The sequence below is a fragment of the Dermacentor variabilis genome, chromosome 7 (assembly GCF_050947875.1).
Source record: "Dermacentor variabilis isolate Ectoservices chromosome 7, ASM5094787v1, whole genome shotgun sequence".
NCBI classification, from domain to species: domain Eukaryota; kingdom Metazoa; phylum Arthropoda; class Arachnida; order Ixodida; family Ixodidae; genus Dermacentor; species Dermacentor variabilis.
In genome coordinates, this window is record NC_134574.1 from 43,125,858 (window position 1) to 43,141,428 (window position 15,571).

The 15,571-nt window shown below is 46.4% G+C and overlaps 1 protein-coding gene across 1 annotated transcript in view; it reads right to left on the reverse strand.

Annotated features, from left to right (window-relative positions):
• Positions 1–14,877, reverse strand: part of LOC142589012 (uncharacterized) — a 143,616-nt gene extending 128,739 nt beyond the window's left edge. Inside the window, exon 1 of the mRNA XM_075700804.1 lies at positions 14,729–14,877. Coding sequence (XP_075556919.1) covers positions 14,729–14,836 — 108 coding nt within the window. The 5' untranslated portion in view covers positions 14,837–14,877. The remainder of the gene's footprint in view (positions 1–14,728) is intronic.
• Between the last annotated feature and the right edge of the window lie 694 nt (positions 14,878–15,571).

Here is a 15,571-nt window from a genome sequence, read left to right on the forward strand (position 1 = left end):
GTCATACGAGGTAGTTCAATCGCAGTACGATACCCAGAAAGCGTGATCCCGGTATGTAAGGGTCGGAGGTCTAGATCGAGGGTTTAAAGTGGAAAAGAACAGCGACTTCATACGAAGAAGTGGACGGGAGGAATGGTAACTAGCAACTTGCGTTTATTACCATGAAACGCATGGCAACAAAAGGTCGCATCTGCGCGCAGCGTGCAGATATGACCTTTTGATGCGATGTGTTTAGGTAAGCGTAGGCTATTCAGAACGAAAAATGGCGATATAGATTTTATTAAAACAACATTATGTTTGTTTATTTATTTTAGTGTCTGCTTCGATGTTTTCAGATTTACGAGACTAGAGATATTTACAATAAGCAAATTTCGAGCTTTCTTTAGATTGTTTTAGAATTTCACCGATATTGTGATAGAGATGATTTGCATGCAGATAACATTTTGAAACTTTGTAGATAGGCTTATTGTTTGTGTATTATACGTTAAATAAATAAATGTTATTCCTTAGCAGCCTGTAGGGGTGCGCTTGAGTATCAGTTGACTTTTCAGAAGTGCGAGATGATTGCTTAAAAACAAACGGCTTATTTCAAGGAGCCTTCGTTTAACCGCACACTTTTATAAACTTTATGAACACTTTCTTGAGAGTGTGCCTTGCGCGGACACAAAGAAACAAAGCGTTAGTGCGTGTCTCAAACATCTATTTAGAAGACGACCGCGTGTGAGTTTCCTTAGAGCGTTCGTGAAAGAACTTCGAAATGAGCGACAATTTTCGGGATGTTTTGAGTGCGTTATTAACGGATAAGTTTTGATTGGTTTTTTAGCCCGCGTCCTCTGTGGACAAGATGAAAAAAAAATGTTGGTGTAAGGCGCACGTATGGGTCAACCAATATTGCTAAATGGGCGAGTTGGTGTATCATATTCCTGTCTTGCTTTAGCGCAACTCAGTTCGAGTATGAAGGAAAACTTACAAGCTCCACAATGAGTGTTCATTCTGTCACGTAAGCATGTTCCTTCGTATTAAAATTGAGTGGCATTCAACCAAGGCAATAATATGAGTTGAGAGACTTTACCACAAAATCAGTTACTCTGGTAATGCATCCACGAAGCAAATTTGCCTGTCAGCGACACTAGTACTTGCGTAATTTGGGGATGTAGAGTCCAAAAAGGCTATTCATGGCGTTGACGCTGCGTATGATATTTCAATTATCCATTTTTTAGAGCATTTTCATGTGTCCTACCTTTCCATATTGCCGTACAACGACCTCGTTTTGTTGAACTCAGAGGCGCGTAACAGCTCGCTTTGGTCGCACATAATCTTGGGTCTAAATTATTGCGTCAACCGCAAGCTGGTGAATTTAAGCGGATTTCAGGCCCTTGCGCGCACTGTGGTGCTTTGTCACTAGAAATGACTGTCCCCTATCGGACATTGCGAAAACGTTCTGAATCCTGCTTAATCTCAAGCTTGTGGGTTTCATTGAATGCTTAGTGATTTGTTGGTTGCTTTTGTGTCTTTGTAAGATAGGGCATGTGTGTTGATTTTTCTCGCTAGACCCGATGATTATCGGTGCGAGCCGGCGCTTTCCTGTGACCTGTAATTGCGCGTGTACTTTTGTTTTCACTGGGAGAAGGCCACAACGTTCGAATACTGTGACTTCACGCTGCACCATCATCAGCCTTCACTTCTGGAAGATTCCTGAGATCGTGACTGAACGCAGACGCTTCGTGGAACCAAACAGCTGGTCACCCTAAGGTTGACTGTCACTGCTTTGAAAGAGTCTGTTACTTGCGAAAAAGGCAATGGGCATTCCTAGGATGATTCCCACGAGACAGCCGTTTCGTCAGCACCCGCCCAGGTAGCGGATCAGCCTGACATGGACTGTGACGCGAAAACAAAGGCGCTCACTACGTGGCGAAAACCGCCGCCCTTTGAGGAAGCGGCAGCAAACTCGACGCCCACTCTCCTGGCCCTGTCAAGCTGGCCGAGACGGAGACCCTACCAATTGATGCATGGGGCCAACGTAAGGACTTCGGCTGTTTTTAAATATTTACTCCTAATATATTTCGTGTGGGGCGCAAAAGATAGTTTCGAGTCAAGTATGACACCCATAAATTTGTGCTCTGTGTCTAGAGGTAATGCGTTGTCCATCGAGTTCAATATTAGCATCCGGAACCACACCTCTCCTCCTCCACGCAGGAACATTTGGGCCGATTGAACTTTAACCCCTTTTCATGCGCCTATTCGACACTCTGTGCAGGTCCAGCTGCACCTGTCGCTCACAAATTGAGAGATTGCACTATTTTAAACCTATCTGCACACCGTCAACGTATACTGAATAAGATATTGTATGTGGAATTAATGGTCATAATGAATTTATTTTTGCAATAAAGAGAGCACAGCTAAGTACGCCCCCCTGCACCAGCTTCGTTTCATGGAGAAATTGCCTGGAGAGAGCAATACAAGTTCTGACACGGACTGCTTGGTTATACCAGCAGCTTTCTATAAAGTTAAGCGTGTTTCCGCGTCTGCTCATCTCCAATAAATGTCGCAGTAAACCGTAGCGCCACATTGTTTCGTACACCTTTTCAGTGTCGAGAATTATAGACAAAAGTTCCTGCTTCTGAATGAAAGCGTCAGGGTGTTTTGACCCCGTGCGCACGAGATGGTGGGTTGTAGAACCATCTTTCCTGAAACCACACTGAAAAATGCCACATATTTTCTTAGATTCAAGCAAATTTATCATCTGACGTATTATTATGTTCTCGAATTTTTGGAGGCACTACTGGTAAGCGCTATCGGACGGTAACTATTACCTGAAGATAGATCTTAACTTTGTTTCAATATTGGGTCTACAATAGCCTTTCTCCGTGTTCAAGGGAGTTGTATGGAAGCCCAAATGTTGTTGAAACGTGCAAGTAGTGTCATTTGTGTGTCTGTGCAAGTCCCTGATGATGTTGTATACAATTCTGTCAGTTCCGGGTGCAGAGCTCGCACATTCGTTCAATGAGGCTCTCAGGCTGGCAACACTGAACGGACAGTTATAACATTCACTCGGTTTGCTTCTCCAATCCAGTGCCTTACGTTCCGCTATTTAGTTATATTGAAGAAACGACTTAAAATAATTCTAATAAGAGGTACTGTGATACCGTTCTTGTCAGCAACTTTATTGCCTTTTCTGCCGCTGTGGCCAGGTACTCAGCATATTTTAATGACTTTACACATACAGGCTGAGCATAGCGATGTATATGATTCGTTAAAAGCTGTGTTTTATGTTTTGGTAAACTCCTTAGGGCCGGTACTACATTCCATGAGTCTTTGAACACAATAGTCCTGATGAGATTCGTTTACTTTATGTGTTTAACTGCTGACAGCATCGTTCATGCTGTCACCGGTAAAATATTAGTGTTTTGATTAACGGTACCAGATATTAAGAAGGATTGTCCTAAAGCTACGGAAGCAATACCAGCAGAAGACATAGAAGCTTGTGTGTACGATTCAGCACAGGAATACTTCTCATGATATTGAACAAAATGTGAATGTTTACGTGTCTCAGGTGCCCATTTTGACCTTTCTCCGAAAGAGATCTTAGATGTTGTCGCCCTCACCGAGGCAGTGGAGACGGAGTAAGGGCCATTATGGCATTCTTTAAAAGAGAGATGCCTGTTTCTTTTGAAAGTGCTTCCACATACGGAGTACAAAGTCTCATGTCTAGGCGCGTCCGGGACCGAATGACCACGGTGTTTTGTGCTCTTTGTGTAAAAGAGATGGTTTAACTTAGATCAGAAAACCTCTCCGGACCCTGTGGTGTGGAATGTCTCTTTTTTGGTGACGTGCTCCATTTCTTAGGCGCAGTCACAGTCACACTATTTGTGACTCGGGTGGCCGCAGAAGGATGCGGCGCTGCCATGCCGCGTGTTATCAATTTAAGAAGGATTGGGTTGGGTGTGAACAGAAAACGCTAACGTGACTCTTAAGAGCAAGTGTTTAGTTTCACGTTGAGTCCTATGATCTCTTTATCTTTCTTCCATGAAAGGCATGATAAGGAATAGGAGTGGTGGTCTCCGTCACAGTTGGCAGAGTAAGTTACGAAAGTGCAGATGGGTGAGGAATGGTCGTTAGATGCACATTTAGACGCGTGGAGTACTCTTGGCAGTTTTGCGACCCATTCCCAACGCGCTGACACTAAAAGAATCGGCACGGATCGGTGATTTACGATTGTATACGAAGCTTACAATTTCCAGTTTGAACTGACAGTGGAAGGTAGCTTGTCCCTGACGTGATAATTACAAGCTTGATTAGCATTTCCTTATTGTCGCGCCTTATCTAGAATATCTGCACCATTACCGCGTTCTGCTCTGGCGATCCATCCAAGAGTTCACTTTCAGTAAGTTGAAACAGGTAGTCATCACAGGTGGCATCGCGCACAATGTTGATTGACCTGTGCGGACCCACTGAGACATGGACTTCCCGAAACTCAACAAATTACGGCAGTTTGTTGCATTGATGCTTGTCAGGCACTTCTAGAAGAGGTGCACCACTTCGCATCTCGGTCACTTCTATACTTAATCCCAATGCTTCAGTAAACTATTTTTCGACTAGAAATCACATCATGCGGACAGCCTTGCTTTCATGTTGGCTATGTATTTACATAATGCTTGGGAAATGTTTCTTTTGGTCTCTTGAAAATCTGAATGTTTCATCGGTGCGTCCCGCACTCAGGGAGCAGCCAGGCAGATGATGGAAATTTCAATTCAATATTAATATTGTAACGACGTGGGATCCACGAGTATGCGTAGCAGCACCGCCAAGAAACGCACTTTATCAGTCGTCCAAGGGAACAACAACAACGTCTTCTTCGTTTGCCCCGCGTCACCTAAAACCTGCGCTACTTCAGCGTCGTCCCCACTGGCGCATACCCGCTGAATTATGGTTCTGCCAAATATAGTTGCGTCATTTGCTCCCCCTTTAGAAAAGATCATCGTCCCGATGATAGAGGCTTGGAAAGCAGCGGTAAAGAACTGCGCAGTCTTGGCAGTCCTCATAGTACGGCTTCATACGCAGCACGTTAACGACCTCGGGTAAATGCCGTCGGCGCTTTGAACAGTGCGAGCTGTCCGGAACGACTTCGTAGTTGACGTCACTGATGCGTCGGAGAACTATGTAGGGCCCGAAGTATTTACGTAGGAGCTTTTCAGAGAGCCCACGCTGTCGAATAGGTGTCCAGACCCACACTTTGTCGCCGATGTTGTATGTTACGGCTTTGTGCCAAAGATTGTAGCGTCTGGCGTCAATGTCCTGCTGTTCGTGGATTCGCAGACGCGCAAGCTGCCTAGCTGCCTCTGCTCGGTGTGTTATCTGTTCAGCACCCGTCTCGTTGTCGTCAAATTCATGAGGAAGCATCGCGTCTAATGTTGTTGTAACCTCACGGCCGTATACGCGACTGAAGGGCGTCTTGCGAGTGGTCTCTTAACGAGCCGTATTGTACGCGAAGGTGACATAAGGTAAAACCTCGTCCCAGTTCCTATGCTCCACATCTACGTACATGCTTATCATATCAGCCAATGTCCTGTTGAGTCGTTCTGTCAGTCCGTTCGTTTGAGGGTGATACGCTGTTGTCTTCCGGTGGGCGGTACCACTTAGACGTAGAACGATATCTAAAAACTGGGCCATGAACGCAGTACCTCTGTCCGTGACGACTACTGCGGGAGCGCCATGCCTTAAAACGATGGATTCCAGAAAAAATCGTGCCGCTTCATCAGCTGTTGCCCGTTGCAGGGCACTTGTCTCGGCATATCTAGTGAGATAATCCGTGACAATGATTATCCACCTATTACCAGTAGTAGATGTTGGGAAGGGGCCCAGAAAGTCTATGCCTACTTGTGCAAATGGTGTGGCCGGTACGTCAACAGGGTACAGTAAGCCGGCTGGTTTGACGGATGGCGGTTTGCGACGTTGGCAATCCAGACATGTCTGAACGTAACGTTTAACGACCGCAGTAAGTCTCGGCCAGTAGTAATTCTGCCGAATCCGTGCCAATGTGCGAGTGTAGCCCAAGTGCCCCGCAGTCGGCTCGTTGTGGCAGGCGTGTAAGATTTCACGTCGAAGCGGTGATGGAACAACAAGTAAGTAGTTGCTGCCGCTAGGCGAGAAGTTCTTCTTGTAGAGGACGTTGCGACGCAAGCAGTATGATGCCACCCCTCTTGCAAAGAGCCTCGGCACGCGGTTGGTTCGTCCTTCGAGGTAATCAATAAGCGGCAGCAATTCAATGTCATCCCGTTGCTGGCCTGAAAGATCGGCAGTATCCACGAGTCCCAGAAAAACCGTGTCGTCATCGTCTTGTGCTGCCGGCTCAACAGGAGACCGAGAAAGGTAGTCGGCGTCTGCATGCCGTTTTCCCGACTTGTATGTAACAACAAAGTCGAACTCTTCGAGTCGAAGACTCCAGCGTGCGAGCCGGCCGGAAGGATCTTTCAAATTAATGAGCCAGCAGAGGGAATGGTGGTCACTAACGACGGTGAAAGACCGACCATACAAATACGGACGAAATTTCAGAACTGCCCACCCCATTGCGAGGCATTCTTTTTCAGTGGTGGAGTAGTTAGCTTCGGCTCGGTATAGTGTCCGACTGGCATAAGCAATCACCTTTTCGCTGTCGCCCTGCCATTGCACTAGCACCGCCCCTAAACCGACATTTCTAGCGTCTGTATGCAATATCGTCGGGGCTTCCTCATCGAAGTGTGCTAATACGGGAGGCGATTGCATGCGTTGCCGGAGCTCGTGGAATGCCCGCTGCTGGTCTTCGCCCCAAGTAAAAGGCATATCTTCTCGGGTGAGCTGTGTTAATGGCCATGCGATACGCGAGAAATTCGCAATAAATCGCCGGTAATATGCACAGAGTCCCAGAAACCGTCGCACGGCTTTTTTGTCTGATGGAATCGGGAAATTAGCGACGGCGGCAATTTTATCCGGATCAGGTCGGACTCCTTGGCCACTGACGACGTGACCGAGGAACTGGAGCTCATGAAAACCGAAATGGCACTTCTCAGGCTTCAAAGTAAGACCGGCAGAGCGTATTGCTTCAAAAAGTTTTAAGCCTTCGTAAGTGTTCGTCGAACGTTGCGGAAAAGACAATCACGTCATCCAAGTACACCAGGCATGTTTGCCATTTGAGTCCGGAGAGCACAGTGTCCATTAGACGCTGAAATGTTGCTGGCGCCGAACACAAACCGAAAGGAAGTACCTGAAATTCATAAAGTCCGTCAGGCGTCACAAAGGCTGTTTTCTCACGGTCTCTCCACTTCGATCTGCCAATAACCGCTTTTGAAGTCCATTGAGGAAAAGTAGCACGAGTTTCGCAACCTATCCAAGGAATCATCAATACGCGGCAGTGGATAAACGTCCTTCTTTGTGACCTGATTGAGCTTCCGATAGTCGACGCAGAAGCGCAGGCTACCGTCCTTCTTCTTCACTAAAACTACAGGTGATGCCCACGGACTATTAGATGGTCGAATAACGCCATCTTCTAGCATCGTCTTCACTTGTTTTTGTATTGCTTCGCGTTCCTTTGGGGCCACACGATAAGGGTTTTGTCGGATGGGTCTGGCGTCGACATCAGTAATGATGCGGTGTTTCGTAAGTGGCGTTTGACCAACTCTTGACGCAGAGGAGAAACAGCCCTGGTACTGCTTGATGAGCTCAAGCAGACGGCTCCGCTCAACGGCCGTCACCGTCGGATTAACGTCTACAATAGGTGCAGCTGTGTGGATTTTAGAGACCGACTCCTGTGCTAAGTGGCAGTCTCGTAGTTCTGTCACTTCGTCGAAATAGGCGACAGCAGTGCCTCTAACGATGTGTCGGCGCTCCCTACTAAAATTTGTCAGCAAGAGTTCGGCGCTTACGTCGATTACATTGATAAGTGCTCTGGCAATGGACACACCGCAATTCAGTGCTAGCGCACTGATGTGTTCAGCTACTCCAGTCCCACTTTGCAGGCTGTCACAGCGCACCTGTACGAGGGAGCAACTCCGCGGCAAAAGTATGACGTCGCCCGCGGCAATACGTAAGCGAGGTTGTTGTGGCTTCTCATGGGTGACATTATCCGAACTTGTGGCAAATGTGACGCTTCTGTCACGGATGTTAATAACGGCGCCGTACTCCCGTTGGAAATCCATGCCCAGTATAAGTTCTTTACAACACTCAGTAAGGATGACGAGGGTGACGACGAAGGTTGAACCGGCGATTAAGAGTCGGGCCGTGCATTTCCCGACAGGTGTCATCAACTGACCTCCGGCGGTTCTTATGTTGGGCCCGTGCCATGGTGTCTTCACCTTCCTCAGTTTGTCAGCGACCTGTAAACTAAGGATTGAAAAATGGGAGCCAGTGTCAACCAGAGCGGCTATTTCGTGGCTATCAATGCAAACGATGAGCTCGGCGCTGACGAAGTCAGTTACGTCTTTCGTACTTTTATTCGTAGTATTCGTCGTTGCGCTGGGCGTCTTTTTCGTCAATGTAGTCTTCACGTCGTCGTTCGTCAATAACGGGGGATGTGGAGCAGTTAGAGTATTGGCAACCTCACCCCCGGAGGTCGCTGCGGCTAGTTTCTCCGTCGAGGGCTAGGCGATCTGCCCCTAGTGACGTCGGCAAAGCTGCGACGAGTCGGCGAATTGTAGCGCGCCGGAGATGGAAAATGAGAAAGTGGTCGGGGCGTCGTCGTATTTGGTGGCTGACTGTTCACAGGAGCGTCGTTGTAAGCGCGTCCACCGTCGTACGGAGAATAAGCATAGTTGGCAGGAAAGCTTGGTTGTTGAGCGGCGCGATAGTTGTTGCATTTGCGGCAATCTCTATAGACGTGTCCAGCTTCACCACAATGGTAGCACACTGGTCGACGGTCGACGGTGCGCCACGCATCGGTTTTGCGACTCTGGTAGTTCGGCGGTAACTCTCCATGGAGCCAAGCGATGCCGTGCGCATGTCGAAAATACGGCGTTGTTTGTGCTGGCATGATCGGCGGGGTCGGTAGAGTCGACGAGGGTGACGATGTCGGCTCTATTTGTGGCGTAGGTGCTGTTGTAGTTTGGGTGTCAACGGCGTTGAAGTTGCGTTGAGTGGACGGCGAACAGCTTCCGCATAAGTGAGGCGCCGCGGAACGTTGCCACAGTCTGGCGCTGAAAAAGCTTGCCGGACTTCCTCCCGGACGACATCAGCAACAAAAGACAACGCTGGCGTCGGTTCCGTAGGCGCAACCACAAAGCCGAGCTGCCGAAGCTCTTCTTGCACCACTTCGCGGACAACTTCACGGAGAGACATGTCGTTACTCGCAGCCAGTACGGCAGTGTTCGCCGTCGAGTTGCCCATGTCATGCTGGCGGTATCGTTGATGCAGGGCCCGTTCAATGGCTGTAGACTCTTTTGTGAACTGTGCCACTGTTGTCGGTGGATTTCTCACAAGGCCGGCAAACAGTTGCTCCTTCACTCCTCGCAGGAGATATCGCAGCTTTCTTTCCTCTGGCATGTCTGGGTCTGCCCTACGGAAAAGACGGGCCATGTCTTCCGAGAACATAGCAACACTCTCATTGGGCTTTTGAACGCGGATTTCAAGGAGACGCTGCGCGTTTTCCCTCCTGTCGATGCTTGAAAAGGTATCCAGCAGCTGTGCGCGGAAGTCGTCCCACGTGGCAAAGCTCCTCTCCCGGTTTACGTACCACGTACGAGCATTGTCCTTCAAATAGAAATAGACACTCGAGAGTTTGTCCGCCGAGCTGGTCTTATGGTTATACTGGGCGACGCGCTCGAACTGGTCTAGCCAATCTTGGACGTCTTCAAAGGCATCACCATGAAAGCTCTCCGGGACCATAGGATTCTGTAGTGTTACCTGCGATGGAGCTGCGGTGGCCATGTTATTTGTAGGAGGCAAACCATTTCTCGAAGTTTCTTGCAGGGGACTGGACTCGGGCGCTAAGCCTAGCAGGCGACGACTGAAGCGGTGGACCGGTCTTTCGATGCGCCATGGTGATTCCGGACTCGAACGTCGGCTCCGCGAAGGGGTGCCAAGCATGAAGAATACCCAGCACCTCCACCAGTGTAACGACGTGGGATCGACGAGTATGCGTAGCAGCACCGCCAAGAAACGCACTTTATCAGTCGTCCAAGGGAACAACAACGTCTTCTTCGTTTCCCCCGCGTCACCTAAAACCCGCGCTACTTCAGCGTCGTCCTCACTGGCGCATACCCGCTGAATTATGGTTCTGCCAAATATAGTTGCGTCAATATATACTGGAGGAATGCCCACCGCAAACCTTGGAGCAGAACGTGTAGTGTTCCTTCCTCCGTACGCCAACGGTATGTTCCCACTATACGCCAATATGAATAACCTACATTGTTAGATTGCACAAGGTTTAGCGTCACTGCCTGGAAAACCCGAAATAAAATGAACTGAAGAGCGGACAGCAGGGACACAAAGTGAGAGAGAAAAAAGATAGGCGGAAATCAGAGAGAAGTATATGGAAACAGAACTGCCGATTTCCCCCTAGTGGGTCAGCCCGGGGGTGCCTCCTACAAGAAGCAGAATCCTAACGAGTGTGTGACCTCTGCCAAGTGGCCATAGGAGTCCAAATACCTGCCACCTGCTCAACCCCATAGATTCCCCTTTTCCCGGACACGGCTAACCGACGCTCGCCTAAAACGGGTGATCTAATCCTTAATAGGTCGGGTACGCTTTCTCGTAATCAATGAAAGCTATATTACGAGAAAGCGTCTGATTCAATCGGAACCTCAGCAGTCATGGAGGCATTACGGAATTAGTGTTTTGAGGAGCCGTATGTAAAAATAGTGAAAGATATCTATAGCGGCTCCACAGCCACTGCCATCCTCCATAAAGAAAGCAACAAAATCCCAATAAAGAAAGGCGTCAGACAGGGAGATACGATCTCTCCAATGCTATTCACAGTGTATTTAGAGGATGTATTCAGATACCTGGATTGGGAAGAATTGGGGATAAGAGTTAATGGTGAATACTTTTGTAATTTGCAACTGCCTGATGATATTGCCTTGCTTAGTAACTCGGGACACCAATTGCAATGCATGCTCACTGACCTGGAGAGGCAAAGCAGAAGGTTGGGTCTAAAAATTATTCTGCAGAAAAGTAAAGTAATGTTTAACAGTCTCGGAAGAGAACAACAGCTAACGATAGGTAGCTAGGCACTGGAAGTGGTAAGGGAATACATCTATTTAGGGAAGGTAGTGACCGGGGATCCGGATCATGAGACTGGAATAATCAGAAGAGTAAGAATGGGCTGGGGTGCGTTTGGCAGGCATTCTCAAATCATGAACAGCAGGTTGCCATTATCCCTCAAGAGAAACGTTTATAACAGCTGTGTCTTACCAGTACTCGCGTACGGGGCAGAAATCTGGAGGCTGACGAAAAGAGTTCTACTTAAATTGAGGGCGACACAACGAGCTATGGAAAGAAGAATGATGGGTGTAACGTTAGGGGATAAGAAAAGAGTAGATTGGGTGAGGGAAGAAACGCGAGTTAATGACATCTTAGTTGAAATCAAAAAGAGAGTATTGGTTCTCGTGGGGAAGGGGGAAAGGCTAGCACTATTTTCTGCAACCCATGCGGGAGCCCGGCTCAGTGCCTAGGTTGAAATCAAGAAAAAGAAATGGTGCATGGGCAGGCCATGTAATTAGCAGGGAAGATAACCGATGGTCATTAAGGGTTACGGACTGGATTCCAAGGGAAGGGAAGCGTAGCAGGGGGTGGCAGAAAGTTAGGTTGGCGGAGGAGATGAAGTTTTCAGGGATGACATGGCCATAATTAGTACATGACCGGGGTAGTTGGAGAAGTATGGGAGAGGCCTTTGCCCTGCAGTGGGCGTAACCAGGCTGATGATGATGATGAGGTCAAGTACACGGTATTGAAAGGTCGCCCCGAAATTAACTGGAACACTAATGTATTTCCTCGGACAAGGCTTGAGAACTCACTAGTTACAATTCCTAAAATATGTGCCATAATATAATTTTAGGGTGGACTGAAATCTTCCACTGCAAATAAAAAAAAATTCGTGCAAGTGAAAAAGAAAACTCCTCGCATATAGTCATCTTCCCGCCACCAGGAGAGGCAATATGTCCCACACAGCACCAGCACCAAACTCGACATCACATTTCCTCCTTTTGCTTGTGAAATGACATTTCTTAAAAGTATGAAAAATCCTGTTTTTAACTGACTGCAATAACAGGGCAAATAAAATAAGAAATAAATAAATATATTCTTTATATTTGTGAATGTGCCCAATCACGCGATAGGATATAAATACAAAATATGGATGAGCCATCGATCATGATCTGAATGCATATGTATAGCCCAAATTAACGAACTAACGAACGAGCGAACGGAGCGACAATCCCCCTCCTCCCACCCATGTCCCGAACTAGATGGCATGACAGCTCACGAGAGAATATACGGATCCGCCGCTCTATCTTTTGGGCCCTCCGCGCAACTTGGTAAGCCAAGTGCACGTGACTTTTCATCGGTGCATTTCGTGGCCCTCCCTTGCCACACGAGCGATTACGGACCACCTATGAACACACATAAAAACGGCTTAAGAGTTGGCCGATATAGCTAAAGAAAGCTATTGAAATTGAGATATACTGGGACTACGGCGACTTTGATATTTTAGGTACGGTTAACGAGCACAGAAGCTCCCCGCACAAGGCGTTTATTTTGACGAGACGATGGACAATTACATGATGAAGCTAGTGATTCTGTAATGTGCCTTCTGGGCTGCATAATGAGGGCTATCTGCAGTTAAACGGCATCATGGCATCTTTCTGCTCTGCTTAGCGGAGCCCATGTGTGTACCGGTGAAGTTCTTTTTTTCTCCGTCTGGTTTTCAGTTGTGCAGCCTTGTTCTCAATGGTTCTTGTAGTTTCGCCCGAAGAACGAAACGCTGACTGCGATAGCAAGGTTTTGGGTTGCGGTTGGACTACGCCGACAATGTTGTAAGCATACGCGTGTCCGACTAACGTGTTCTGTACGTGAGATGTGCGGGTGTACCAAACTTTTTGGCACCGTCAAACGCTTCAGGACATAGTATATGGCCTTTGCTCACGTCGGTCAATTGCCATTAGGGCTTCCTGTAATGAGCCGCGCTAATAGATTTACGCCGCTTCCTGGTTTCAGCACTCATATTGCTTTCCACTTCTGGTATTCTATAGCCTGAGCAAATTTCAGATAAAAGCTGTTCGCTGGGAACGCAATGCTTCACAACATTCGTTTGCAAGCTTCCATACTGAAAATTCTGAGGAATAGTTCAGCCTAGTACGAAAGAGCCGTTTCACACAATTTTGGCTGTCAAGTGCTCTTCGCCTTTCGGTTTCTTCACGAAAACATTGTTCACTTTTCTACTAGATAGCCAAAATAATCCACATATCCGAGCTATCCACCTCACTCCTGCTCATTTTCTTTTTCGTTTTTCATTTTCCAGGTTATTTTTTTTATTTGTAGCCATTTTAAATATCTTTGCTGTGTTCAGTTGCGAATGCCTTAACTACTGTTTTAATTCTACGACTAGTTAAGGACGTTATATAATTTTGCTGTTTGTACTACATTTACTTTGCATAATCTTCCACTTTGTGACCACTATGTTGATGTTTTATGCTGTGTACTTGCTCTAATGTATATATTTTGACAGGAGGTCCCATTTGAGCCACATGCTCTGGGACTTCCCTCTGCGTACTTGTGTAAGCATGTATATCAACTTAATAAATAAATAAATTGGAACTGAAACAGAAACTGAAGGGCATAGCAATATTTCTTGAGTATATTGCACGCGTAAAGATAGAGCATATATATGCTTAAATATATATGTGGAGCTCCACAGCAACACCGACGACCACGAGGACGGCAGAAAATTCAATTGTGTGTCCGCATATTTGCTACGGGAATAAAATTTACTTAGGGGAATTGATAAAGAGGCATGCTGATCCCCATGCTGGCGCCCTAGAAGAACACAATTTCAATATTTCTATATAATCTTCTCAAATCAAATAACAGACCAATATCCATTCGGGTTTTAAATTTGGAATATTCTTACAACGAAAGACATTCAGCTGTTTTCATTTTGGTTGTATACTGGACGAATTGCTAGAACAAGTTTCTGATATCAAGAGTGTACAGCATTGCTCGTGGCATAATAATTAAAACGCAATTGCTGACTTTCACAGGAAAACATTGTGCTTTCTAGAAAACCGTGAGGAGTTCTTGTTAGACAATTTTTTATAAGTTCTGGAGAATAGACACGTCTTCAATATAGGACTACGTTGGAGCTTTAAAAAAGTTGAACTTGCAATACTGTATGCGCACATAGTATACGTTGAAAATTGTCCGTAGAGAAGACTTCAAACACGCACTATATTTAAGAAGTAATTGAAAATGTTTCGCTGTTTACTTCTACGTTCCAGAGATGAATTTTTACCAATATTTATCTTTTAGTCACTTTAAATTTCAAGTAATTTCTGTATCGTCCATTTATTTTTGCAGTGGTCACTGTTTTTAGAAGATAAAGAGGCATTCATATATGCGAAATACCTATTTGAAAAGAGTATTAAAAACAGCAACCGGCAGATGACTAGGAATTATAGTCCTGAGCAGGTGCCAGCATAGGAAGAATGAAAACCCGAAACATTTAGCATCATTGCTTTTTCAGACCTGCTTGTACAAAAAAAAATACCCTTTTGAGTTCATTCCGTGTTCCATCATCTCCGTCAGACGCATTACATTGTTGCCATGCAGCAGTCAGGGCCATTAGAAGCATGGAAATTTTCCGCACACCAGTCATTGCTGCGTTTGCAAGCGAAATACTGTCACCAGCGAAATGGCGTGGAATCGACCTATATATATATATGTCTCAGCGTCTCTTCAGCAGTGCTTGTTTCTACAAGGCTGCATGACGTGCATGATACATCACATTTGTGTTTTTCTAGCAGTCATCTTTTGCTACGTGCCTACTTTAAAAGAATGGTATGCTCCGTGCATCTGCTCGCCGAGAAGCTATTTGTTGTACGCGTATGTGCTGACGCATTTGGCACGTGAATCATGCATGTCAGGAAATTCGCAAGCCATATATCATGGATATAATGAGGAACGCTCAGTCATTCGATGTTAACGAATGTACAGTTTTATCTTAAGGATGAAGTATGCACCGCAATATCAACGTACTTTGTTTTTTTTTTTACTACAAATGTTGGTGTCTTGTCAATCGATCATTTCTGACACGGGTGTAAAGAAGAGAGGATATTTATTATCTGTGTCCAAATAATTTTTCTGTTGTAATCTCGCTGAAAAAAGGTGGTCAGGTTACGCACTTCCAAACTTTATTCAAATATGTGAAACCAAGAAAAAATGTTTACTGGCGTTTTTAGGTATTATAGCTACATAATTTTGCCATTTTATCGACCATTACCACGCCGGTGAATGGGTGCTGTCATCGCTCAACACGTGAACACGCCGTCATTGAGCGCCGTGTCGCTTCCCTCCCCCCCCCCGATAGCGGACAGCGGGCTCAATACATCCA